At 42.1% G+C, this 25,775-nt stretch overlaps 1 protein-coding gene across 6 annotated transcripts in view; it reads left to right on the top strand.

Moving 5' to 3' along the window:
• The window catches only part of LPIN2 (lipin 2), an 80,445-nt gene that overhangs the window by 3,517 nt on the left and 51,153 nt on the right, over positions 1 to 25,775 (top strand). For 3 of the 6 annotated variants that reach the window (XM_075585269.1, XM_075585270.1, XM_075585268.1), the window contains exon 1: positions 15,220 to 15,505. The exons of 1 other annotated variant lie outside the window; for it this stretch is intronic. In XM_075585269.1, coding sequence (XP_075441384.1) covers positions 15,407 to 15,505 — 99 coding nt within the window. In that variant the 5' untranslated portion in view covers positions 15,220 to 15,406. Of the gene's footprint in view, positions 1 to 15,217; positions 15,506 to 25,775 lie in introns of those variants that run through there. 2 more of the 6 variants (XR_012799068.1, XM_075585272.1) reach the window with 2 other exon arrangements.

The following is a 25,775-nucleotide window of genomic DNA, read 5'->3' as shown; positions in this document are numbered from 1 at the left end:
AACCCAGCTTCATTGTAGAGGGACCTGCAAGGGATTTGGTAGAGCTGAGTGTGCCATAAGGCTGATTATACAAAAAAATAAATACGCTAGGGGGCCCACATTTTAGCGGTCCAAAAACGGGACACAATAGGCCTCTTCCACAAAGTAGCAGCAGCCATTCCTGTAGAGGAACTGATAGTCCATGAATAACACCCAATGATATCACCATGAAACACATCTGTAAGAGATTTGTCTATCTGTACCTTCGTCACAGATTTTCTCCCATTCACACCCATCTATCCAAGCAGTCTCCTGTTCGGAACATCCATGGGGCATTTTGTTGACTCCCTTGGCAACATCAGCATACCTTGGGGCAATCTGTTCCCCCACACATAAAAGGTGACACTCCATTACACTTGCCAACTCATTCTGGGGCACGCTGCAGCCTCCCTCATGATTATATCTTTGGGGGACACCCGGCTGCCCAAAACTCCAGCTTGTTATTCCTAGATCGGCGCCATGCAGCAGATCTTTCCCAATTCAGCTTCCAGTTCTTAACGCTTTACCCATCATCTGTAGCAAACTTTAACTAGAGACTGGCTGCACACCCCTGGCCCAGAAAGTATGACTGTCCCTGGAGCTGGTAAATCCTAATGTACCACAAAATAGGACATAGGTCCAACATTAAACAGGACCCATCTTTTGAAGAACCCCTTTGTGCTCTTCTCTCTCTCCCCTTATTTATAAAATGTTTTACCAGGAAGTACAGTAATACATAGAGAGTTGCATCTCATTTTCAAGTATATCCTGGGCACAGACATGTCCAGGACACCTTGCATATTTATTTACTTACTGCATATCAATCAGACAGAACTAATACATGTGAGTGGTTGCACAGAAAGGGAAGGGGCCTGTCTAACTTTATGGACATGCAGTATGGCTTCCAAAAAAACAAACGCGTAATCACAGGATGGTCCATTTTCTTTTTATTTATTTATTTATTTCCAGGAAGCGAACACAGATTTCCATATTGTGTGACAGATTAAATTGATAGTATTTTGTTTAGAGATATTTGTTTTAAACTATTAGGCGAAAGGCTTGTGGTTAAAGCGGCAATACTACATTTCCCCTTATTTGTATGACAAACATGTGATATTGTATAAATCTACATTCTTACCTAAAATGGCAATCGTTTGGTGCTCGTTATGATTCTGTAAAAAAATCTTGCTTGTGTGCCTAACATAATGGGTGCTTCAGTCAGTGTAACTCAGCAGCTACAATGTATCCTTATATGACTAGGGTAACCTTATCTATTGTTATGGATATATACCACTATGAAAGTCCCTTAAACGCCACTGTCTGTAGACTCCCAATAGCCTATAATAGGCAGTGGTTGACAAATCACCAAACAATCTACTCACCACACAAAAAAATCTACTCGCCACCTAGTACCAAACATGTGCTGCTTTGGCCAATATTTACTCGCCCGGGGGTTAAATCCACTCGCCCGGGGCGAGCAAATGTATAGGTTTGTCGAACACTGATAATAGCTGTATGTCTTATATGGGTGTCAAATGGCTATATGAACTAAATGGTAATAAAAGTCACATAGAATGAGCAACATGTAATAATGAGGTTACTCCCTGATGACCATGTGGAGATTCGGGTGCGTTCGGCGTGCTCCTACCAGAGGGTTTCAGCATACAAAGGTCGTGAGAGGCGGTGTAGCTGCCTTGGAAAAACTTATGACCAGTACTGCAAAGGTCTAGGTACAAAAATGTATTAAAGGCACATTTAAAAACAGTAAGAGAACACTTACGTGTTTCGAGTTTGTGTTACTGTTTTTAAATGTGCCCTTAATACATTTTTGTACCTAGACCTTTGCAGTACTGGTCATAAGTTTTTCCAAGGCAGCTGCACCGCCTCTCACGACCTTTGTATTCTGGGGGATATCCGTTGCTGAAAATTTTGTCTTCTGCCATCCAAAAACATCAAAGGTTGCCGACTCATGCCGTTGAAATAACAAACAGGTAGAAACTTTGGCGGGGGACATCAAATTTGGGAAGTAATAAGATGGAAGGGATAAATCGACACAATCTAAACTGATTGGATTATTACGGTTATTATTGTCGTTTGTTTATTATGTGTCGACATATTCCGTATGGCTCAGTACAATGGTTTTGGAGGACAAAAATCATAAAATATTAAACATTGTTACAATAGGTAAATAGGGCACTGCCCCAAGGAGCTCACACTCTATAAGGAAGGGTAAGTGGAATTAGAAGGTACAGGGGGATAAGAAGGTTGGTGTGTTTCGGATAGCGTCTTGGTAATTGAAGAGGTTGGGGAAGAAGTGGGATTGTGAGGAGGTAGAGCTGCGAGTGGAGGGTGAAGTGTGAAGATGGAAATGCTTCCATTCACAGCTGAAATATTTTACCGGAGTTCAGAACAGAGCAGCTGTAACCTCAGCGAACGACTGCCACCCTTATGGGTGCCTTTCGGCTGTCGCCTTTCCTGTGACTCGGATGTTTCTAAGAGCATTGGAGTTGATGTGAAAACAGTTGAGATGCAAATAGACCCCACTGCAGAGATGCAGGAGGGGAGGTGCTGATGGCATACAGGTCTTTGAAGTTGTCTCTCTCTTCCTCATGATGGTAACCCCCCTGTCCACGATGGGTAAGTGGACAGGAGTAGTGAAGGTGAAGCATATTGAGGAGACTCTTAGGGGACTGCCTTTTTCTGCTACTTGGGACAATATAAACTTGATGTGTGAAGATTTCACCCGAGTTCGCTAACCACACAGTTGTGGTTTTTGTGCCATTCAGTCATGGCTCTGTCACTGCGCAGTCAACATTTGCCAATCATGTCAATTAATGACGCTAACACCCACCCAGAGGCTGAAATATGGTGTTTTTGCAGGAGAGGAGGCCGTGCTTGGTGAATTGCTTGGTGAATTGCTTGTGAAGTGTGACTGACAGAGCTTTGAGTCATTGGTGAAAGAGCGAATTGATTGTGTGATTCCTGGTAAACTTTTAGCCCTTAAACGTTCTGTGAACTGGTTCACCAGGTATCGATTTTTGTCAAACTGCAAAAAAAGTTGCACTTTTCTAAAACTAACGCGTACTGTTATGACTTTGGGGGGGGGGGGGGGGGGAATTGCTGCTTTAGGAGAGCCTGATCTCTGTTGATATTTAATAACATCCTGTAGAACCGTATTTATAATGTACAGAACAGTCTGTATATTATCTTTGGAACGTCCAACACAATACGTTTTGCAAATCTACTTGCAATACTGAGGGGACAAAAGGGAAATATTTGCAGCATAAGGTTTCGGGCTCCTCTGTTCTGGTTTTATATTGCATTAGTTTTAAAATAAGTCTCGACTCTATGAATCCAGATTATTATTACAGGGCACAAATCAAATTCGGCAATATACAGATGACTAAATAGGCGTGTTGGTTGTGATTGAGCAGTTACACTTTAACAAGGGGGTGAAGGAGCACTTAATTAAAAAAAAATAAAAACAAAATTAAAACCATTGAGTGGGTGGGTTACCTAATCGGGTTGTTCTCACTTCAACGTTCTGCTTTTCATTAAGTCCTTTCACGCTAAAGGTCTTTAATTAATAGGATGAAAAAACATTACAGCTCGCTAGTAGAACAATGTGAGAAAAGTCACTTGGGCTAAAAGAAAATAGCACAGCACAGTGACGAGCAATGCACGTGCCTACAGCGTGACTGTGTTGCTAATTACCAAGCAACTTGTGTATCTTCGCCATAACACATACTGTTCATGAGCATGTTGTCCTTCCATGCTGTCGTTATGACATTAACATATTTTTTACACACTCAGTCTGATTTTAGTTTTGCCAATGTCTGTCTGGTTTGGGTTAGAAATCGTAAGTGGACTAAAAATTCAACTGCTATTCTAATTTTGCGGAAATCAGGATACAGTTATAAAGCAGACTTTCGAAATGTAACGTGTCATACAAATAATTAATAAAAAAAATAATATTTGCATTAATATTTTTTCAACATGGCAATCCCCTTGAGCAGTGGAAAGCAACATTTTGTATACAGGTGTATAGAGAGTAAAACAAAATGGTAGAAGTGCGCTACTAAAAATCAAACTCAATAGTCAACCACACATAAAAACCCAAGTGAGATGGTGGTAAAACAAGATAGTGAAATAAACTATTTTCGTGATCCCAATTGTATATTGAAGCGAGCGTCTGCAGCTGTAGAAGCAGGGGAGGCTCAAACACCCCCTGGACTAAAACAGAGAAAAACACAAACGGCGCACAACACTCATAGTGCATTAAATAAAATATTATTGGGTACACAATACACGGTAAGTAATCTGCGTACAGAGAGTAAAGCTGGTGAATACTGTCCCACTCCTCGTCTTACACCTACAACTGGTGGTTGGCACAGGAGAGGAGGAGAATTATCAGCGCAGCGGGGAGAAGCTAAGATCTACAGCAGAAGCATCACCCTTCCTTCTATACTCTGGGGAGAGTGGGCTGCTGGGATAGTCAGCAGTTGCGGGCCGCATAGAGCCGGGCAGCCTGTTACCCACCAATGTACTTGAGGATTTTACACTGAGATGTATTGGTGATTTGTGCAAAAGTACTGTAGGGGTGCAGTGAATGAGGGGGAATGCACTGATACACCCTTGGCTGCAAGAAGAACCTTTTTGCTCATTGCAAACTGATACACGATGAGGTTTCCATGCAGTAGAGGCGATAAAATGCGATGTAGTGTAGCGCTACATGTTTTGCGCTGGAGGATCGTCTATGATTTCTGTAACTGGAGGGAAAGAGACTTCTGATGACTGGAGTACTTATTTCTGCAGGGGATTTCTAAAATCTGATTCATGGCTGACCTAGAACTTTCTGTTTCTGTGTGATTATCTACTGTATAATTAGCAGTATGCAGCAGCACTGGAAAAAAGTAGACTGAAAGAAACTGCAAAGGCACAGGGCCCAGACAAAGGGCTTATTACAGCATTCTCAGTTGATTTGTCCCTGCTAAATACCAGAGCAGTCACAAGTGTAACAGTAAACACTGACTCAAACTTCTGTGTATTGCTATAGAAACAGCTGGTTGTAAAGTGGAAAGGACGATTGCAAATGAAATGATTGGACAAGATAAAGCCACACGTGTCTGTGGGTGTTTTTGTGTAAATATACATTGATAATATTGTTACATTAATATGTAACATGGAATATGGTAAGACACTCCTTTTGGATCGATAACAAGGTGACTCGGTCATAGAGTAATATATGAGATAGATTAAGGGCCAGCACACCTGCGTTGGCGCAATCACCATTTATTAAATATAGATTGACATTTAGGTTCCGGACTAGACCTTTCTCAAATGATGTCCCATTGGGGGCCAAAACGTTGATCTATATATAATAAATGGTGATTGCACCAGCAGGTGTGCTGATCCGTAATCTGTTAGGATAGAGATTAAGATAGATATAATCAATCAGTTAATGTATCTATATCCCTCTCGTGAGAAGTAGTTAAAGCGGAAATCCCCTCTGTTCCCGGCAATGTTTTTGGCCATTTTGTCATTCGTGATGGGTCTCATATACTATATTCTGAAGGTGTCCTTTTTATATAAAACTTTTCCACACTGTAAATTCAAAATGGCCACTGCCATACACACATATTGAGGCTGCAATGTTGACCTCTAATGATAAAAAAAACGCATGAATAATGTTTAATGTAGCTATAAAAAGTTGACTGAAAAACGTTATATCTGTGGCGCTAAGCCTTAAATATAATATACAACCAGATGGAAGTGGATGTCCTCTGGGGCTCTCCTCACGAAGACGGTCAAATCATGTAAAAGATATAAAAACAAACATAGTGTAATACAATAAAACCTCCTAATAGACAGACATACTAACACATATAGACAACGAAGGCTGAGACAAACAGATGATTGATGAGCAATAAAACATTTAATAAAACAATTCAATATATAATAATAAACACTAAAAAGTATACTTGTGCACACCAACGCTGGCTAAGCTAGCCGCTTACCAGACTAAGATGGTAAATGAGCAGTGGATAATTCAGAGAGTTTCCCCTCTCGTGATGGTGGATGTCAGCTCCACAACTCAGCAGCGGTCCCACGGTACACAGGGGCCTCCAACGGGGTTTCTCCTTCCCCTTCTCCGCGCAGATCTCAGCTGGGCACGCATTAGGAACATGGTGTCTGTGTGTCTGTGTGTTCCTAATGCACATGTCCAAGATTCTTTATTAGGGACACTGTACCTTTAAACCGGGACTATATTAGGTGGACTAGGTGTGATTGATGCACTACTTTTTTGCCCCTGAGGAAGGAAGCGCAGTCTTCCGAAACGCGTAGGGCGGATCACTTGTGCACTTCTGACGCTCCAGAGTACCCTCTACACTGTACAGCTCCTCGGACTACCAGCTACACGGACAGTTCACAGTCCCCAGCCGCACATAGATCTTTTGCTGGATTCATCTGCCGCGGAGTGGCGCTGAGATGTGCCTGTGTCCCATGCGGTCGCTGCTCACGTGGTGACGCTTGTTCCGGTGACACGCGGTCCGGCGTGCTTGCCCAGCTGAGATCTGCGCGGAGAAGGGGAAGGAGAAACCCCGTTGGAGGCCCCTGTGTACCGTGGGACCGCTGCTGAGTTGTGGAGCTGACATCCACCATCACGAGAGGGGAAACTCTCTGAATTATCCACTGCTCATTTACCATCTTAGTCTGGTAAGCGGCTAGCTTAGCCAGCGTTGGTGTGCACAAGTATACTTTTTAGTGTTTTTTATTATATATTGAATTGTTTTATTAAATGTTTTATTGCTCATCAATCATCTGTTTGTCTCAGCCTTCGTTGTCTATATGTGTTAGTATGTCTGTCTATTAGGAGGTTTTATTGTATTACACTATGTTTGTTTTTATATCTTTTACATGATTTGACCGTCTTCGTGAGGAGAGCCCCAGAGGACATCCACTTCCATCTGGTTGTATATTATATTTAAGGCTTAGCGCCACACATATAACGTTTTTCTTCATCTCTCTATCTGACATAGGGTGTCAGAGTTATATCATAGGCTGCTGGTCTTATTATTATTAGCGCTGCCTTGTTTTTTGTTGTTATAAAAAGTTGACTATTATACTCTGTCCCAATATGCTGTTTCTTCAATTTCAGGTAAATATTACTGCTTTATTAGTTTGTTGTAAATCAAGTGATCATACATTTGTATTACTTGATCACTGAGTAGAGGTGGTTAAACATCTATTTCAGTAAAGCCTTCTCAATACCTGGTCCACTGTGCTGCCAGATGGGCCTGCATAGAATTGCTTTACCATCTATTGTGCGTCTAGCAAAAAGGCCAACAAAATAAAATAACATTTGAATAGTTAAGTATTGTGGGTCACCTACAATTTAGATGTCATAGTATGTTTATGTATGCCAGATATGTTCAACTCCTTCGTTTCTCTTTTAATTCCTTTGCAGTCCCCTTTTGCAAATGGTAGTGTGGTGATTGAGATTTTAGCAAGGTGATACATTGACTGCAATTGCTGTTATATTTCCTTCTAATTGGTAGCCTGAGAGCTGTAGTCAACCAAAATGGCACTCATCTGGTTCATATAAAGAACTACAAATTATGCTCTCTTCAAAAGACTGTAGCAACGCTTCCAATTTTGCATGTTTCCTGCCAGAGCCCTGCAGTTGTAGCAAATGTTTTAATCTAGGCATTGCAATCCTTTTCAGGTAGTTACTTTCTCTGGGCTCCTCTGCTGTCTGTAAATAATACACATAAGGTACTCCATCAGAACAATAATTATATTAGGGTCTTGATCAATAAAAACAGGAATTTTATTTTACCATCATTTTATAACTACAGTATGTGTATGAAATCAGAATCCTAGTCCTTTCTGGTAGAACAGTTTTGTACGGTATCCTAAATCCTGTACGATGGCTCCTTGGGGCGATGTCATTCTGAAATCCTTGAGTCATTCTCGATCGACAATTCCGTGAACTTTTGGAGAAGCTCCCTACCAAAATGCTTTCATTTGTCACTCTGAGCACAGGCAAACTGAGGGTTAAAGACCAATGTTTGTTAATCAGGTTGAGCAGATACAAAACCTATAAACCTCCTATAAATCAGGACCAGCCTCCTAGGATATTAAGTGCCCCATTAGTAGAATAGTTCACTGAATTTTGGACGGAGCCAACCTTCAGCCCATACCATCACCATCCGTTTTTGTTTTTTTCTTAAATACAGGCCTCCACTTTAAGGGGGATCACAATACTTTACAGTCCGTTTTAGCACAACTACAATTATTTTGTTACACAAGAGACAGACAGGGAAAAAAACAAGTTATAATAAATGCTTGTATTAATTGGACAACGGTTATACACATTCTGTTTACAAATATATTTCATGGACTGTTAGAGAGATGATTATGGGCATAAGTAACATTTGCAGACAGGACTAAAATTGTGTTTGAAGATCTATCCTGCCTCTTCTGTGTGTTAGAAGCCGTTCCTTAATGAGATTACAATCTATAGGCAGGGTAAATTGTCATTGGGTACCGGGGATGATGGCGTGTTGAGTATTGGAAGCAATAGAGCAGCTGTAACATTACCAAACATCAGCAAACTGCGACACCCTTTGGCTGCCTTCGACTGACGTCTTTGGGACGACTCAGGTGTTATGTTCCAGAGACTTAAAAAAAAAAAAAAGTAGCATGGCAAAACACAGTACCTCAGGCAGACATGCAGTGGGGAGGGGTTGATGGTGGTCTTTGAAGTGGCTTGTCCTCATGCTGTTAACCTTCCATGCTGGCTTGGAGGACAGGGACAGTGAAGGCATATTGGGGAGTCTCTCTTGGGGAGACACTTCTGAGTTGTCTCAGGTCTTATGTTCCAGAAAGTCCTTCTGGAAATGAATTTCAGGAAGAACATTGAGTTGTGTATGTGACGGCAGTGGCAGCATGGCATGCCCAAATAAAGGTTGTCCACTTGCTCTGCCACTCAAGATGGCGACCCACTAAGCATATAAATGTGCCATCCATGGGTCAGAAAATGTCCCAACCCTGATCTGTGAGACTTCTTGTATGCTTGGACCAGTAACAATGGGTCAGGGGCTAGTCATTGTGTGGGCCAGATGCGATGCTAAGGAACAATGGGGAACCAGGGAAGGACATGTGCACCTGCTGGGAAAGTACACACTCCAAGGCATCTAACCTTGCAGGAGGCCTGGAACTGTTCTCTGGGACCAGCATTTGGAGTCCTAGCCCCATCAGTACGGTTCCCCTTGGTCAGCTCCACTTTTCAAAAATCCCAGGCCCCACCTCCAGGGCAGTCATTAGGGACTTCACTGATTGGTTTGCACCCAGTTCTCCATGTTTCCAAATGTTGACCATTGACACTATTCAAATTGACGCCGATCAAGGCTTCACGGTTATTTTGCCTATCCTAAATTGTTGTCAGTGTCCTGAGACCTAGTAATTGGAGCCTGAAATGGGTTATTAATGGGACATCGAGCGTAAATTGGCTTTGGCAGCGCCTGCACCTAACGAACAAAGAGTACCCCTGTAAGTGCCTATTTTGTGGTGTTATTGTGGCCTTTGCTTGTGTGGGTCACTGTTGGCTCTGTCCAAATAAACTTGTGTTGATTAACTCTTGTGTTCTTCCTGGTGATTATGATCCCTAGTACTCTGGTCGGCCTCAAATTGTGACCGTGTTATTCTCTGTCATGATGGTAGAAAGAAAATCCATTGTCTGTTGACACACATAATGTCACACACCTTAATCTTGTCGTTCCTGTGCAATTCACATCACCCTTCATCAACATAAGATAGTTTGCAGGTGTCAGTGTGGTGTTCTGTTTCCTATACACATCGGTTCATTACAAATCACAAGATTGATGCAAGATTAGACTGGTTTAATTATGTTGATGGTGATCTTAATAAAGGGCAAAAACACTTTTTCATACAGTCTGGAATTATACTTTATAACAGGGGTATGCAAAGTGGGTGGCACGCCCCCCCAGGGCTGGTGCAAGATTTGCTAGGGGGGCACGGTGGTTACAGAGGCCCCGTGCCCTTCCCCAAGGCATTTAAATTAAATGGAGGGGGGGGGGGGGAAAGAGAAAATGTGAGACCTCCATAACGTCCCTTACCTGCTGCCAGCCGGGTCTTCGGCAACGCAGCATCAAATGACGCAGTGCGGTCATGTGACGTGTCGCCATGACAATGCGAGACGTCACATGACCCGTGGTGTTATTTGACGCCGGGTTCTAACCGAGGGGGGGTGCGAACGCTTGGGGGTACCAGACGGGGGGCACACGCCAAAAACTTTGCGCACCCCTGCTTTATAACTTGCCATTTCCTTTATATATTCCTCCAAGTTGCGCTTCAGTCATAAATAGTGCCAAAAAGATAATACAGTGCAAAACATTGTCAGAGACTTCAGAAAACAGACACTTGGATGAGATCATTCAAACAGACAGCACCACAGATTCCTCTGCTATGTTAAAATCAATATCTTATTTACAATTTGTTCTGCTCCAGTTCACTATATTTTCAGTACCAGTACATGTTGGAGAATGACATATATAGATAAAATACACAGGTCATTGATTTACTCTCCAATTTGAAATAAAAACTGCAATAGTTAACATATCCCTGTGCAAAAAGAATAGCTTTCTGAGAACTTGATTTCAGGTTAATTAAGAAAAGTCACATGTTGAGTTTGGTGAGCAGACTATCGCCTTTCATTGACATGACAATTCATTTATTAGGTTTTGGAATTAATGGGCCAAAACATAGACTAAATCTTGGATCAGAGCACGCATTTACTGTGTTATACAGCTTTGTATTGTTTACTTCAGTTTAACTTGGGTTTTTTTGCTCTATAGTTACAAGGTGATCTCACTTCTTTATTTAATTCACCACTTTTCCCCTGTAAGGTTTTCTAATTGTTTCGATGAATATAATTGATCTCATGGGCTATTCATTTATAATATTTCATTCACCAGTTAACGAGCTTTAATGCAAAGCAGGTAGCCGAGTAGTCCTAGTAAGTATTATAAAAGTGTGAATCACTGACCTATAATTAAAAGCTCCCATGAAGCACAACAGACACATGAGTTTGGTCTCTTCCTCTTCATGTCGTGTATCATCTCTGTCATGACTGAGTCATGTCAATGAATAGGTTTTGGTTTTTCAACAAACAAGAAAACCTCCTTCCACTTGTCTCTTTTAATGTGTTGTTTTGTAAGAGCAATTTAAGCTTCTCCCTTTTTAGGGACTGAAATGCTGCAGCGAGCCAATCACTAATGGATGTCGCATTTTTGGTTTCCCCGTTCCTGATGTGGCTCACAGGCCATACCATCAAACAAAATGTGATTAGCTCTGTTTCGCTTGACCTAAGTGGTGTAATTTATCAAATACATTGGGTTTGTTTTTTTCTACCCTCCCCTACTCACTGGATTAAAATGGATAACAGTCCAAATAGACTGATAGTTTGTAGGAGGGTTGTAAATCTGGGACATTGATTGAAGAGTTAGTCACAATAAAGAAAAAAATGGACTAATAACAAGTCCTCTGATTTGTGTATTAAACGTGGGTTGAATTTTTTATTTTTTATATCAGACAGGCATAAGTATTTATAAATGTATACATATGTATATAACGCACACACATTGTTTGTTTCAATGATAACTATATACTTAGGAGGATTTGTACCTAATTTGGAGATGAGAATATTTATGGGACTTTTACAGATCGGTAAAATGCCAATCTACACATTTTTCCGTGTGAAATAAATAAAACATTTTTAAAAAGTAATTACGCTGCTGTCATTATCCAGATGACTAAATGTGGAGGAAATAACTACACGTTGGATAATGGGGGACAGGATATTTGATAGGAACAATTAAAGAAAACAAATGTACAGTAATCCATTTTAAATGTGAATGGATGTCAGTTACACTGGCAAGAGGTTAAAACATTTTTTTTCAATATGTTTATTCTCCCTCATGATGTGTTTTTTTATGCCCTTCCTACTGCGGGGTAGGACAGCATTTTGCCAAAACTTTAAAAAGGCTCCTCCTTCCTGGGACACCGTTATATTTTTGTCTTGCGTACCACACAGGCCCCAACTGGAAGTGAGCTGGCATTAATTAATTGGAGGCAGAACTACCTCCTGATACCTGTTTGCAGCAGACAATGCTGCCTACCTGGGAGGAGCATATAAATTACCAGGGGATCCCATCTGTTCTGGTTCAGGATTAGGCAGTGTATGCTGCTGCTGCTGCTGCTGCTGCTTCCTGGCCTCATATGTTGACTCCTATTGCCTATGGAGTCTAGAGCTTCTGAGCTTCTGAACCTGTGGCCACTAAGCCTAGAAAGGTGATGGCCAAAACTAAGTTGTGTTGCTGTATGTGCTTTATGTGAAAAAACTGCCCAGCAATTATTCTTTTAAAGCTTGTCCTGTGTCAAACGTATTGAAGAAACTTCTCAGGTGAATGAATGTGTGTTTTTTTTTTTTTTTTGTGGTTCTTGTGTGGACCGAAACGTCGGTCTTTGCTCATTAAAACATTTTTTTTATTTTTTACTTCAAGTCCACTGGAGTGCCACTGCTTTTTTCATCAAGTCGTCAAAGACCTAATTGAGTAATGAATGGCAGCATCCTAATTTTAAAAGCTTTTCTACAACAAAACATTTTGGGAGGATGTATCTTTTTTTTTTTTCTATTCAAGATGCCAAGCTGTGGGCTATTCCACCCACGGTTAAACCCTACTTCAACCAGAATTGTGCGACTGATTCCGTTGGAGGATGGTCCCTTCCAAGATTCCATGGATAGAAGGATGGAGAGCATGCACAAGAAGCAGTACTCCACTATTGGAGCAAATCTATAAACCAATGATCTCCATAGCATGTATGGCTCGTACTATGAACATCTGGATGGATAAGATAAGGCGGAAGCTGGAGTCAGCCGACAAAAGGTCCTCAATGATTGTGTTCCTTTTAAAAAAGCAGTTGATTTCATGTGTGATGCTTCATTTAATGCCAGTAGGCTCATGACCAGATCCACAGAGTTGGCAGTCTCGGCAAGAAGATCCTTATGGTTTAAAATCGTGAGCCGCTGATCTCAACCCCTTTTAGCTTTGACTCTCTTGTGTAGGTGCTGGGGACTATCATTTCTAAGGTTTCTGTATGAAATTGAATTTTCTTAACTCGAGATAAGGTTAAGGGTTTTGAGATATTAGTCCTTTCAAGATGCCAGGAGCCTATAGACCTGGAAGGGCAGATGTTGAATTTCTTCAAATCGACCAGTGGAGGAAGGAACAAAACTTGAACCAGCAGATTCTATCCATCAGATTTTTCTTCCAGCGACGCGTCACCCTGGTAACCCGGCATCATTTGACACCGGTGGGGGGCGGGGTAGAGGGGTTCCGAGGTGAGCAGGCAGGGGTGCGCACGGGGGAATGTTTGCACACCCCTACGTTAGAATTCAACAGAATACCTTAAAGAAACAGTTTTTTTAACATCAAACCAGATGGCAGAGCAAGAGGCTACCTTTGTTGGAAGCCATTCACTGAATTTGTTGGCAGGTTATTCAACTAGTTCATTGTGACCAGGAAAGGAGGGGGATTTATTCAAATCATATTAGTTGTTTTTTGTTTTTTTTGGGAAAGTCAAGTCTTTCAGTGTGGAATCATTAAGATCTGTAGTCTATATCCTTCGGCTGTAAGATGTCATAGCTGACCTCAAGGACACATACCTACATTCCCATCGGGCATTCCCATCAGTTTGTCGCCCTTCTTTTTGGGCTAGCCACTGTTCAAAGGATGTTTAACAAAGTCCTAGCAGTTATTGCTCATCTCAGAAAACTGGGCATTTACATTTTTCTATATCTGGACGATCTTTTCCGATCTCATTCTTTTCAAGAGACAAGATTACATGTGAAAATGTAACGTCCAAACAACCATCCAAGGTATACATCATAAGGTAGGGGCTATTTTTTGCAACTGGGGTAACATGCATGGCCTAGATCCGGCAAAAAACAAGTCTCCTGATAGCGTTTTTACAAAGAGGATACAACAGGGGTCTTCGGCTTACTGTAACGCTCAAGGTTCAAGTTGCAACCCTGGGGGTTTCTTCATTACCATATTAGCAAGTGCGAGACGTTTTGTTAGTTTCCTCAAGGCCGTAGAGAAATTGAGGCTTCGGAGCCGTAAGTGAGTTACCTGAAAGGCTGTGTTCCTTATAACTATCACTTCAGATGGAAGGATTGAGGAGTTGCAGGCCATGTCCTGTAGAATGCCATAGTCCACCGAGATAAAATTGCAGTGCATTCTGCCCTAAAGGTGGAACATTTCCGTTGTTTGGATGTTGTGAGAGCTTTGCCTCGTGTTTTTGTTGAACAATTACAGAAAATCAGACATGGTTTGTACTTTTCTTTGGGGAATAAAGGATTATGCTGTTTCGATTTCTTCCTTTGTTAAATGCATTAAGATATGCATCACACAAGGCTATACATTGAGACAGGAATACAACTGTTTGTTTCTCCGACTCCTCGTGATAGCGCAATTTCCCATCCCTAAGAGATTTTATTTCGATAGTTTGTTCTCACTAACCTAATAGTTTTTTTTTTTTTTTTGGAATGCCTATGCAGCTACACTAAACGTACCAAAGTGCCCCAGGAAGGAGGAGCCTTTTGGCAAATGTGGACCTACCCCACAGTATGAGGGGCATAAAACCCCATTGTGTTCACTGTCATGAGTGGGCTCGGAGAAAGCAAAATAACGGCATGAAATGTATTCCTATATTTTTTTTATTTTATTTTTTTCCATTTATGGTTTCTCAGTTCCAAGTTTTTATGGTGACCTTTTGGTTTTCCAATGCAAAGTAACTCTGCGTAAGATTTTTATTCGAAAGCATTGCTATGTGCTTTACCTGTTTTTATTGTGATCTCATTCTTCAAATGTTATCATTTTATTGTAGCTCGGCAGAAAGAGTGCAAAGGAGGGCAAAAGAATCATTAACCTAATCTGTAGCTTTCGCGAAAGCGCTACTGAACATCATGGGACTGAGTACAAGGCCATACCCTTTACCTGAGTGTATGTTCAGGTTATTCTAGCTGCAGCTAAAGTAGGGAGGAGGCTGTCTCTTGTAACACAGCTTTCATTGGTTACTTGGTTTCAGATAATGTTTTGCTAAATAAGAAAGCCATTTCCTTTCTGACAATACCACAGTGAGAAAACATTGTGAAGGCTCAATCTACTTCACACAAGCGAGAACCAGAAGGACGGATTAACAATGGACTGAATGGTTTATTTTTTTGTGTCTTATATTTGATTTTTGTATAACGTTGTTGCTTGTAGCCAATTGTGCAGTTGCATGAAAGGTACTCTGAGAAATGTTTAACTTGGAGAGTGATCAGGAGTCTGATGCTACGGAGGATTTTGCAGATCAAAATGCTCCCATTGTCCAAGACATGGTCCCCTCTAGGCTGCTGGTAAGTTATATCACCAGACATAAGGGATTCTGTTTCAGGTGGTATGCTGTTGCTAGAAGACAAACTAAACATTAGGCTTATGCTTTAATTCTTAACATTATTACTATTTTTATTCCTACGTGTATGCCGTGATTTGCAATTTTGGCGTCAATTCTTTTACAGATCGTGGTATCATGATGGACCCCAATGTGCATATTATTAATTGATTTAAGACATGTATCAGAAAAAATGTGGCACTTCCTTTTCATGAAGAGTTTGGTTTAAGGTTTTCAGTCTGCCATGAGATTGATATTGAAAGGGTTATGTGAAATGAGTTGCTAACGTATGCAGCATTCACTAATAGAAAGGTATATGCATATTTATATGTATAAATGTATATTTATTTAAAAAAAAATTATAATAATTATTGGTAGATGGCATATCTCGTATTTCTTACATACGTATAACAAATCCCTTTTGCATATCGTTTTTATACCGACTTGGAATCAAAAGAAAACATGGCATAGAGTGGTGGGGGGAATTAGGGTTGGGTGATCACCAAGATAGTTTGAACTTGTATATCTTTTTGTCACATCATTATCTATTTGGTGTGGATTGCCTCGGTTTGTTGTGTGATAGTTAGGCTCGCCATGTGGTTGGCTCCAGAGTGCGGTATCCAAGATTTCCAAGCTTGTTTATATTTGAATCTTCAGGAGCTTTGGAATTGGTTCTTAATTGTCACTAAATTTGTCACCAAGTAAATATGCTAATAACTGCACAACTCCTGAAGTGCCCTAACTCAGGGGTGCGCGAACTGGAGGGCACGGCGCTTAGAGGCCCCGCGCTCTTCCCCAAAGCATCTAAATTAAATGCCGGGGATCGAGCGAGGCCTCTAACTCCCTTACCTGATCTCCGGCGGCTTCTGGCGACGCATTGCCATGGCAACGCGGTGTCAAATGACTGTGATGTCAGAAACGCCGGTGACAAGGTAAGGGGGGGGTTGCGTGAGAGCAGGCAGGGGGGCGCAAACTAAAAAGTTTGCGCCCCCTGCCTAACTGATATAATACAGTGGTGACGAGTTACTGTGTTGCGCTCAGTTTATTATGATCAGAGTAGAGGAAAGTTCTCACTGGGTAGTCGAGTTTATTATCTGCACGAGCACACCCTTGTTTCTTGCAATACCTTCCCATTCCCGGAATCAAACGTGCACCAAATGGTTTCTATTTGTCGGTAGCATAAACACAAATATTCAGCTGTCATATTGAAACTAAAAGTGTGTGCTAGCGTTTAGTTTCACACTGAGCAATAGCTACTCAACAGTTGAACTTTGTAAAGTGGAAGTGGCTTGTGTTTTGCTATTTTAAACCGAACTTGACAATGTTAAAAAATCTAAATACATGTACAGCAAATAAAAACCACTTGTGAGCGCAATTAATCTGAAACCCTGTCTTTCCCCATGACCTCTTAGCGTTTAATGCTTCCACTGCAGCCAGGGATTCTGGGTAATGACATGCAAATGATCACTCAGTATTTCATTTTAGTTAAACTTGGACCCCTATAAGCATACGCCTGTAGTATTACAACGCTTTACACCACAGCCTGGGTTAAGAAGTTTTATAGCCAGTAAACCTACTCAGACAGCTTTTTCCATCATTTTGGGTCTCATCAGTGCGAGTTTGGGTGCTGGCTCTGCAATGGGACCTGGTAGTGGCGACAATCAGACACAATACAGTCATGGTGAGGAAAAACGTGACAAAAACTCCATCGTACAGTGCACGGCAAATACAAGTGAAACTTGTCAGCACACTCGCTTGTCTCAGACAGGTCTGCAACGCTGCTTTTACCCATAATCTTTCTGCATACAGTGCTCCACTGCAGCCAGGAATCCTGGGTAATGACATGCACATGAGCACACAGTGTTTACTTCATACCCATTTTAACATAGACCCCTATAAACTTATACCTGCCGTATTACACAGATTTAAAGCATATTCAACTTGAGCTGTCTGAGCATGTACAAATCTTGAGATCATTTGAAGGGGAGCCACAAAACATGAAACCATTTTTCAATGTAATTGAATAAACATTTTACTTATTCACATCTGTTTTTTTTTTCTGTGAAAAAAATGTTTATTTGTTTTGTCAATGATGGCAATAGGACAAAAAAAATACTTTCTAGCATCGACAAACAATCTTACGGAAGTGACTAAAGATGATAGAAACCATCCAAAGATTTTGCTTACCGCAGAAACAAATGAAGGCTCCTTTTTCTTGTCTAAATTTTTTACAACCTTTTTAATGACGCCACGCTAAAGAACCTACCAAGGGCCAGGGGCACTAACTCCGCTAAGCTATTTAACTGAACGTCAACCTAAATTAACAATGGGGTAATCGTAATGCATATCCCATAAAGCGGTACTTCCCAATCTTTATACACTGCACCCTATGCTAGAAAATGTTTGTTCTGATATCCCCATATAAATCTTACTGCCTACTTATCAGACTATCATTCACAAAACACTTTGGCCAATCCCAGGCAGTGTAGTGTCCTGCGTTCGCGGGGGGAGCACACACTTCAGGCCCCATAAAGTACCTGAGTGTGAGCAGACTGCGTGGGTGGTATAGCCAATTAAAGTGTACGCTTCCAAAGTACTGCCCCACAATGCTGTGCTACTGCTGTTGCTCCAAAGCATTGTGGAATCTCCTGCTGTAATTGGCCCCATGCCAAGGAGCGGTTTGGGCCTTTACCAAGTGTGCAGTACCCACATGGGTTCAGAAACACACTATCCTATCTGGGATTCCCCTCCTATAGTGTAAGCTGTAATGAGCAGGGCCCTAATTAGTTTTCTATCTGTTTGCGCTTGTATGTCCTTATTTGGTATGTCATAATGTTTATGTAATATAAACATTTATATTCATTCTGTACCACACTGCGGAATATGTTCGTGCTTTACAAATAAACAATGATGATAATTACATCTGTTTTTGGCGGCCCCCCTTGGAGACACCCCCACCAAGGGGCTCATTAAGACCCTGTTGAGAATCGCTGCTCTAAAGAGAATAACCTAAAGTTAACCCAGTAGTATCTGAGAGAGCCTGGGTAGGAGTAACGGCACCTTTTTTTAGGTAAGATGGGCGTTACACGAGCAATGTTTGAAGCGAGTGGAAGGCCGTGCTAATTTTACCTGCATTAAGCCTGTGCTAATGAGTTGAACAAAAGACATTTTGGTTTTTTTCCCCATCAATTACCTTTGTGCATATGCTTTAAACTCATGGAAAGTGCCGTCCGTTATTAATTTAGGTCACCCAACCATTGTTTGTCATGATTTAATGGAGCTTGGTGTAGCTGGCCAGAAGTGTAGCTATTGCTCCATGTGAAACAAAGAGCTATCCATACACTTTTTAGTGTTAGTATGATACCTGCCATGTTTGTGTTAATGCTACCAAGACAATCTTCTTAAAAATAGAAACTGTTTGGTGCACGTTTGAGTTTGGGAATGGTCAGGTATTGAAAGAGAAAATGTTGCATAAGCGTGAGATGGAGCACCAAATCTGAGCTCGCGCAGATAATAATAAACTGTACTATCAAGTGAGAGAACTTTCTCCTCCTCACAATAAACTGTGCGTTACACAGTAACTCGTCCCCTTTGTATTTTATCAGTTAGGGCACTTCAGGAGCTCAGCTTTATTTAGGCATTCGGGCATTTTATTTCAGGCAGCTTTGTTCAGGCATATTTATCCGATAGTGACAGTGACACTTAAGAACCAATCAAAAAAATCTAATGAAGAGCAGCGCAATCATAGCTTAGAGATAAAGGAAGTACACATGCTACTGTCATTAGTTTACTGATCTTTGTTGGCACTAGCACTTAAATTCTGAAATGTTACATGTGTAGTCGTACTTCATTAACCGTCACTTTATTCTACAAGTAGGACAATAGGTTTATAGACACTAGCACTGCTCACCGCGGTAAGGTTATAGTTTGTAAATCTCTTCAGCTGTGCCGTTCATACTTTGTGGGCTTAAAGTATCCCAGGTACTTTAGCTCATTCTGCAATTGTTCTCAGATGGGTACACCTACAGAGGCGGCACACTTTATTCTAACTTGGCTGGTGCCGCAAGCCGGGAGATTTCCCGGCTTTCTAAACGAATCCCCTCGGCGTGCCGCGCGTCACCGATGCGCGGTCACGCTTCATCGGGTGCGTGCGCGCCATGCGCGCGTGCCCAGAGCTCCCCGAAGGGAGCCCTGGTGTCCTCTAATGTGGGGGACGGCGGTGGGGGGCTCCGGGGGTCCCGGTGGACCCGGAGAGGGGTGGGGGGTGCCTCGATCGGAGGACTGATCCTCTGAGGCTCCGGCGCGCACACGGGACACCCCGGCGCGCGCCCGGTTTCTGTCGCGGCCGAGACCAGGCAAAAGTTAGAATAAACTCGGCCGCAACAGTATATGCTGCCGCTGTTTCCTATCTCTGGAATCTGTTATTGTGATTGGATTTCCAACCAGGAATTAATAGTGGCTATTAAACATATAGAGAATATGATGCACAGTGAGATTAGTTTTTCTCTTATATGTTGCTCAATTTTTTTAAAGCTTTACCTTTAAAATTTGATTTGTCTAGGTGTCCATTTTGATTGTATATATGTACAATATTACAATATATTGTATATGTACAATATAAAAACTGAGACAACCTAGACCAAGATGCAGTTATTCGTGTAGAGAAATATAGCTTCAATTATTTGAACATTTGACCCATAAGCAGAAGTCGAATGCTTATCTTCCCCATATGAGTCGGTAGCAATTACTTTGGTTCTCTGTAAACTGCCAACAATATTGTAACTACACTTATGGGAAACACATTGTTTTAACAGAAATGTGCGTCACTTCTCAGAACCGCCTTTGTAATCACATACTCCACCAATTAAATCACCTTGGCAATAATCAGATCAAAAACTTCTAAAGCTGGACTTTGTGTCTTCGCTTAACTGATCACAATAAAGTGTTCTAACTTCACAACTCTACTGGCCTTCACAATGCTGTATTAGGATCAATGAATGAGCTGTATATTTATTACTGACATCAGGAAACTGCGTACCCATAATGGTTCATTATTTCTTTCCCTGCCTCCCGAGCTGGCGACAGCAGAGGCTTTATAACGTGGGGTAAAGATAAAGGATACATGGTGCGGTGGACTTTTGGGAGAGGTCAGGTGTGACTATTGCTTTTGACAACAAATCTGCTTCCAAAGAATTGCATTTTGTTTGTGTAGGTAATTGTTACAATGTGTCATTAGTACCAGTCATGCAGTCTGTAATCAGTAGGTCGGGCCTCTAGCATTGTTATGCTGCTATTTATAGAAACCATCTGACAGGCAGGACAGATCTGCTTAAGGAATTCCAAGGTGCGCCAGGTATCAATCAGTACTAAGCACAGGTTTGGGAGTCCTGCTCGTTTAGCTTTAAAAGGTGATAATAAACTACAGGCACAAAATAGCAGACTGCCAATGGCAGACCAATTATGGTCACAAATTTGCCCTGCCAATGAAGATGCCAAGGGACCAGGTTGATGTTCTATTCATCAGCCTCAAATCTTCACATAAAGTGCCTCTCCAGTTCTTATGAGGGAGACTGATGTGTGTTGAGTGACCGTATACAGGGAATGAAGGGAACTTAACTGTTTCATGATGGGGTTTTTTGTTTGTTTTGTATTTAACATTTCTTTTAAAGAGGAAATCCTCACAGCGCTTTAAGCATGTTTTAATATATGCAGCCTTGGATTACTTTTATTAAACATTAATTACCTAATAATCAGCACATATCCTGCTTTATCAGGTTCACGTAATGGCTGCCTTTCGGCTTCAGTCAGTGTAAGGCTGAGTCCATAGGACAGGCCGCGCTGAGCAGTGCGGACGCTCCGCGCTGAGCCCCTGCATCCTCAATGAAGATGTCTTTAGAGGGGGCGCACGCGAGCGTCCGCAGGCGTGCTGAGGCTTTGGAATTTTCAGCCAACAGCCAAGCTGTTTTTCAGAGCGCTGTCGGCTGAAAACATCCAATCCGCGCGGAGCTGCGTCAATGTCACGGCGCCTCGACGTCGGTGCGTCGCGGGCGATTGGCCCAGCGACGTCACTGCCCCGCCTCCCTCAGTCTCCCCCCGCCTCTGATCGCGCCCGCTGGCTCGCCTGCATGGGCATGAAATCGTGCAGATTTCAGCAGGCGAGCCTCAGCGTTAGCGCGCCTCAGCCCTGCTACCCCCTGCTACCCCCTCTATGGCCCCAGCCTTACTCAGCAGCTACAATATATCCATATGAAGAAGGTAATATTGCCTTTTTAGTTTACAGCTCAAACTACTGGTTGCATTGGCAAGAAATTATCACAAACGGGAAAGTGTTCTTGCACTTCTGCTATAGACATCAAAGAGTGTTCAGTATATTAAAACATTAAAATGGCATTGAGTCAACTAAAAAAAAAAGTTTTTATTGTCTAATACTACAGAACCGATTTTTTTTTTTTTTAATAAAAAAAAAAAAAACAGGGTACTGAATGTAAGCGGCTGATTCTCCCCCCCCCACCCCCCTCCCCCAGCCTTTTTAAGGCTGTTCTATACAGGATGCGGCCGTGCGTTCCTATGCGAACGCTCGTGCACGTGCCGCATGCTTTTCATGTATATAGAGCCGGGAGCTGCAGGTTATTGTATATGTAAGTGTGTGTGTGTGTGAGAGTATATGTGTGTGCATGGGATGTGTGAGTGAAAGTAAGTCCTAGATAGATTTTTTTTCTCCTTTAAACAAATAAAAATAAAGTTTAATAAATTTTTTTGTTTTTACAATCCTTGACCCACACACACACATATACACATGGATACATACACATATATACATACATTTGAGCGCAGGTAGCGGCGCGAAAAGATGAATTTCTTCATCTTCGCCGCTGTCTGTCGGCTCCCCTCTCCCTGCCGTGCGCGCGCGGCACATCTATAGAAAGGCTGACTAACCTCAGCCAACTGAAATTCCGCACGCGCCCGGCACTATAGAACGTGCCTTACTTAGAAATGAAGCAGGGGGTCTCTAGAACTGAACCCCATTCCTTGCAGCTTCGTGGGCCCCCTGCTTCCAGAGATACCTGCCTCCTTAGGAGGTGCCTGTAACCACTCCGGCTTGATAGCTGGGTTCATGTAATGGACGCTTTTTAAAGCTCTAACGCCCTGCAGGCCAATAGAAAGCCGTGACGTCATCAGGTGCGGCTTCCTATAGGCCCGCTTGATCAGGCGCTTTAAACTGCAGAGATACAGGGACCCCCTTAGGTGGTAAGTATCTCTGGAAGCAGGAGGTCCCCAGAGCCGAAATGAATGGGCTTCAGCTCTGGAGTCCCACTGCTTCAATTCGGTCTAAAAAAATTAATTGCTCCTTTTTAATAGGTAAATCGAACAACGTAAAGCTGCAAATTGTGAGAAAAAGGTAATTAACATTTAACTTTAAGAGATAAAAGCTGGTGGGAGACGAGAAAAAAAGTATGTGACGTTTGCCCGCTACCAAAATGCAGCTGGTGTTCCGCCGCCGGGACTCTTCGCCACGGGTACATTTCGCCGCGTGACACTTCACCACGATGTACGCTCTGCCGCGACCCGACCAAACAAGCCAAGTCTGCTGCTCCGACAACTGCATGTTTTAAATGTCCTTTCAGATCTCCCACATGGGCGTATGTTACACCGGGCACAGCTAGTTCCATTTTATTTTCACTAGTAGTTAATAATCTTTGATTTAAGCATAGTTATATTGTTCTCTTAAACTAGTTATACCTTATTCCTAATGCATAGCGTAATACATTGTAAGTATTCGTACAATGTACAGCATCGTCATTTTGGTTTACGTTGATTATAAAAGGATGGCATTTCAATATAGAGGATTGTATATATTTCTAAATGGAAAAAGGTAGTTTGGAATAGTTTCTGAATAACAAAGGCCCAGTGTATAGGCCTCTCCCTTTGCTGAGAACTCAAGCAGTCTCCTGTTATGAACCACTATACTGTATGTATAGCCTATAATAAGGGGGCTACAATGATAAACGGGACGGAGCAAAAAATATAGGTGTATTTCCTTTTTTGCACGTCCAGAATTTTGATATTTGAAATTAAAACCCGATTACAAATTAGGGAATGGGATCGGATTTGTATATCTTTTGCCAAATGTGGACAGGACTGAGTTGCGTATTTACGCATGCACACAGTATACAGTATGTGGACTGAGTGTAGCTTGGTGGTAAGAAGCATTCCCAACTGCAGAATTGTATGGACGGCGTTGCGTTCACGTCGGTGACATCTTATATATGCTCATTTTCAATTCTCTGTTCTCCCTTTCTACCGCAGTGAGAAAAGGTTTTACATTTTCAGTTTTGGAGGGTGCTGTAGCTTTTACTGGATGCCCAAATTGGAGGCACGGTGATGTACATAATGTTTCCAGACCACCGCAGTCTCTGCTTCAGACACGTATAGAATGCAAGACGTTGTTTAGCGCAAGGGAAGTTGGCAGCATAACTGAACAGATTCCAAGACCAACTTGCAAGGATAACCTGGAAAATGACATTTTATAAACTCCAGTGGCATATTACAATAGACTTATTGTGACTTCATCTATACATCGCAAACCCCTGCTCTGTCGTCCCTGGAGCCATGTAGGTGTTGTTCCTGTAATTGGTAAATCAGCTTGCAGCGCAGAAGAGCTGGCTGATTAATTAAAAGGACATTTAGAAGAATCTGCTGGTTCAGGATAACAAAGTATAATTATGTGTCTGAGAATAGGGAACTGGAAAAGTTAAAAATGTTTCCTAATGTAAGTGATGGTCAAATTCCCCCCCCAATTTTTTTTTTTCTTCCTGAAATTGTCTTTACTGTGCCTACTTTTTAGAGCTTGATTCAGAAAAAGGGATATTTTCCCGGTAGAATTTGACATGCAAATACATGGTTTGCTGAATCCCTATTTGTTGGGAATGAAATTGCAAACACTTAGCTCGAAGTTAGCTGGATATCCATATTGGCTAGTTTAAAATAGACCTGCCCGCCCTCTCTCTCTCCTTCTCTTCCCCCCCCCCCCCCCCCCGCCGCTCTCTCTCTCTCCTGCTCCCCCTGCCACCCTCTCTCTTCTCGTTCTCCTCCTCCTCCCCCTGCTGCACTCTCTTCTCCCACCCTGTGCCACCTTCTCTCTCCTCCCCCCCCCCCCCCCCCCATACCTCTCTCACTCATATTTTATGCCTGGGACAAACTTTATAAAGTTTGTCGATGTGAACTCTAAAGGTCGACCTCACTGTGGATTCGAACATTGGTGAAAGTTTGCCCATCTCTAGTATGTATGTCTTTATTTATATAGCGCCAAAAGTTTTCTCGGCGCTTTACAAAGAATACAGTACAGGGAATTATAATATATTGAGCGTAGCAAAATCAGACAATGGGAAAGGAAATCCCTGCGCCGAAGAGCTTACAATCTAAGTCTTCGATTGTATGATGGGAGACTTAGAGACAGCAGGTGAAGGGATAAGTGCTGTAGATGGAAGTGCTTGGCCACAATGGGTGGTAGGAGTCACTGGGTGTGGGACAATAGCCATAAGTGCAGGCTATTGGGATGCTTGATTTGTGGGGCGAGTTTTAAGGTTGGTCAGGATTAAATCAGAAAGTTAACACCATTTGCATGGGAGGAGATGGCAGGGAGGTGTGGGTGAGAGCAGGTGTGTGTATGGGTTCATGATTAGGAGAGATCCCCAGCAGCAGGAAGAAGTAGAAAGAGGGTGTGTATAGAGGATTTGTGGGGGTGCTTTTTATTGAGGGGTAAGGAAGTTTTTCGGAAAGGTGGGTATACATAATGGTGCAGTGTATAGGCACAGACATAGGTGGAGGGGAGGAGAGATGAAGAAATGTGGATAGGAGGGGAGTGGGGAAGTTGGAGAGCACAGGAACATTTACAAAGGAGTGAGGAGACATTAAACAGAAAAGGCAATAGGCAGGGCATAGTGAGATGCAGGAGGAGGGACTAAACAGGTTTGGAGGATAGGAAGAGTACAAATTATCACAGCATTTAAAAAGTCAAGTTCTCACAGTTACAAGGTTGTAGTTTTTGAAGTGCAGAGACAAGATCTTCTTATAGAATTCAACTACAGTATTAACTCCACGGACACTTTGGGGTGACAAAGTCCTGGTAAATCATGGAGGAATAGGAACATCAATGCATTTTAATGCAATTAGACTGTAAGCTCCTCGGGGCAGGGACTCCTCTTCCTTAATGTTACTTTTATGTCTATAGCACT

This window comes from Ascaphus truei, chromosome 2 (assembly GCF_040206685.1).
Source record: "Ascaphus truei isolate aAscTru1 chromosome 2, aAscTru1.hap1, whole genome shotgun sequence".
Taxonomy (NCBI): Eukaryota; Metazoa; Chordata; class Amphibia; order Anura; family Ascaphidae; genus Ascaphus; species Ascaphus truei.
This window is presented reverse-complemented; position numbering and strand designations above follow the sequence as displayed.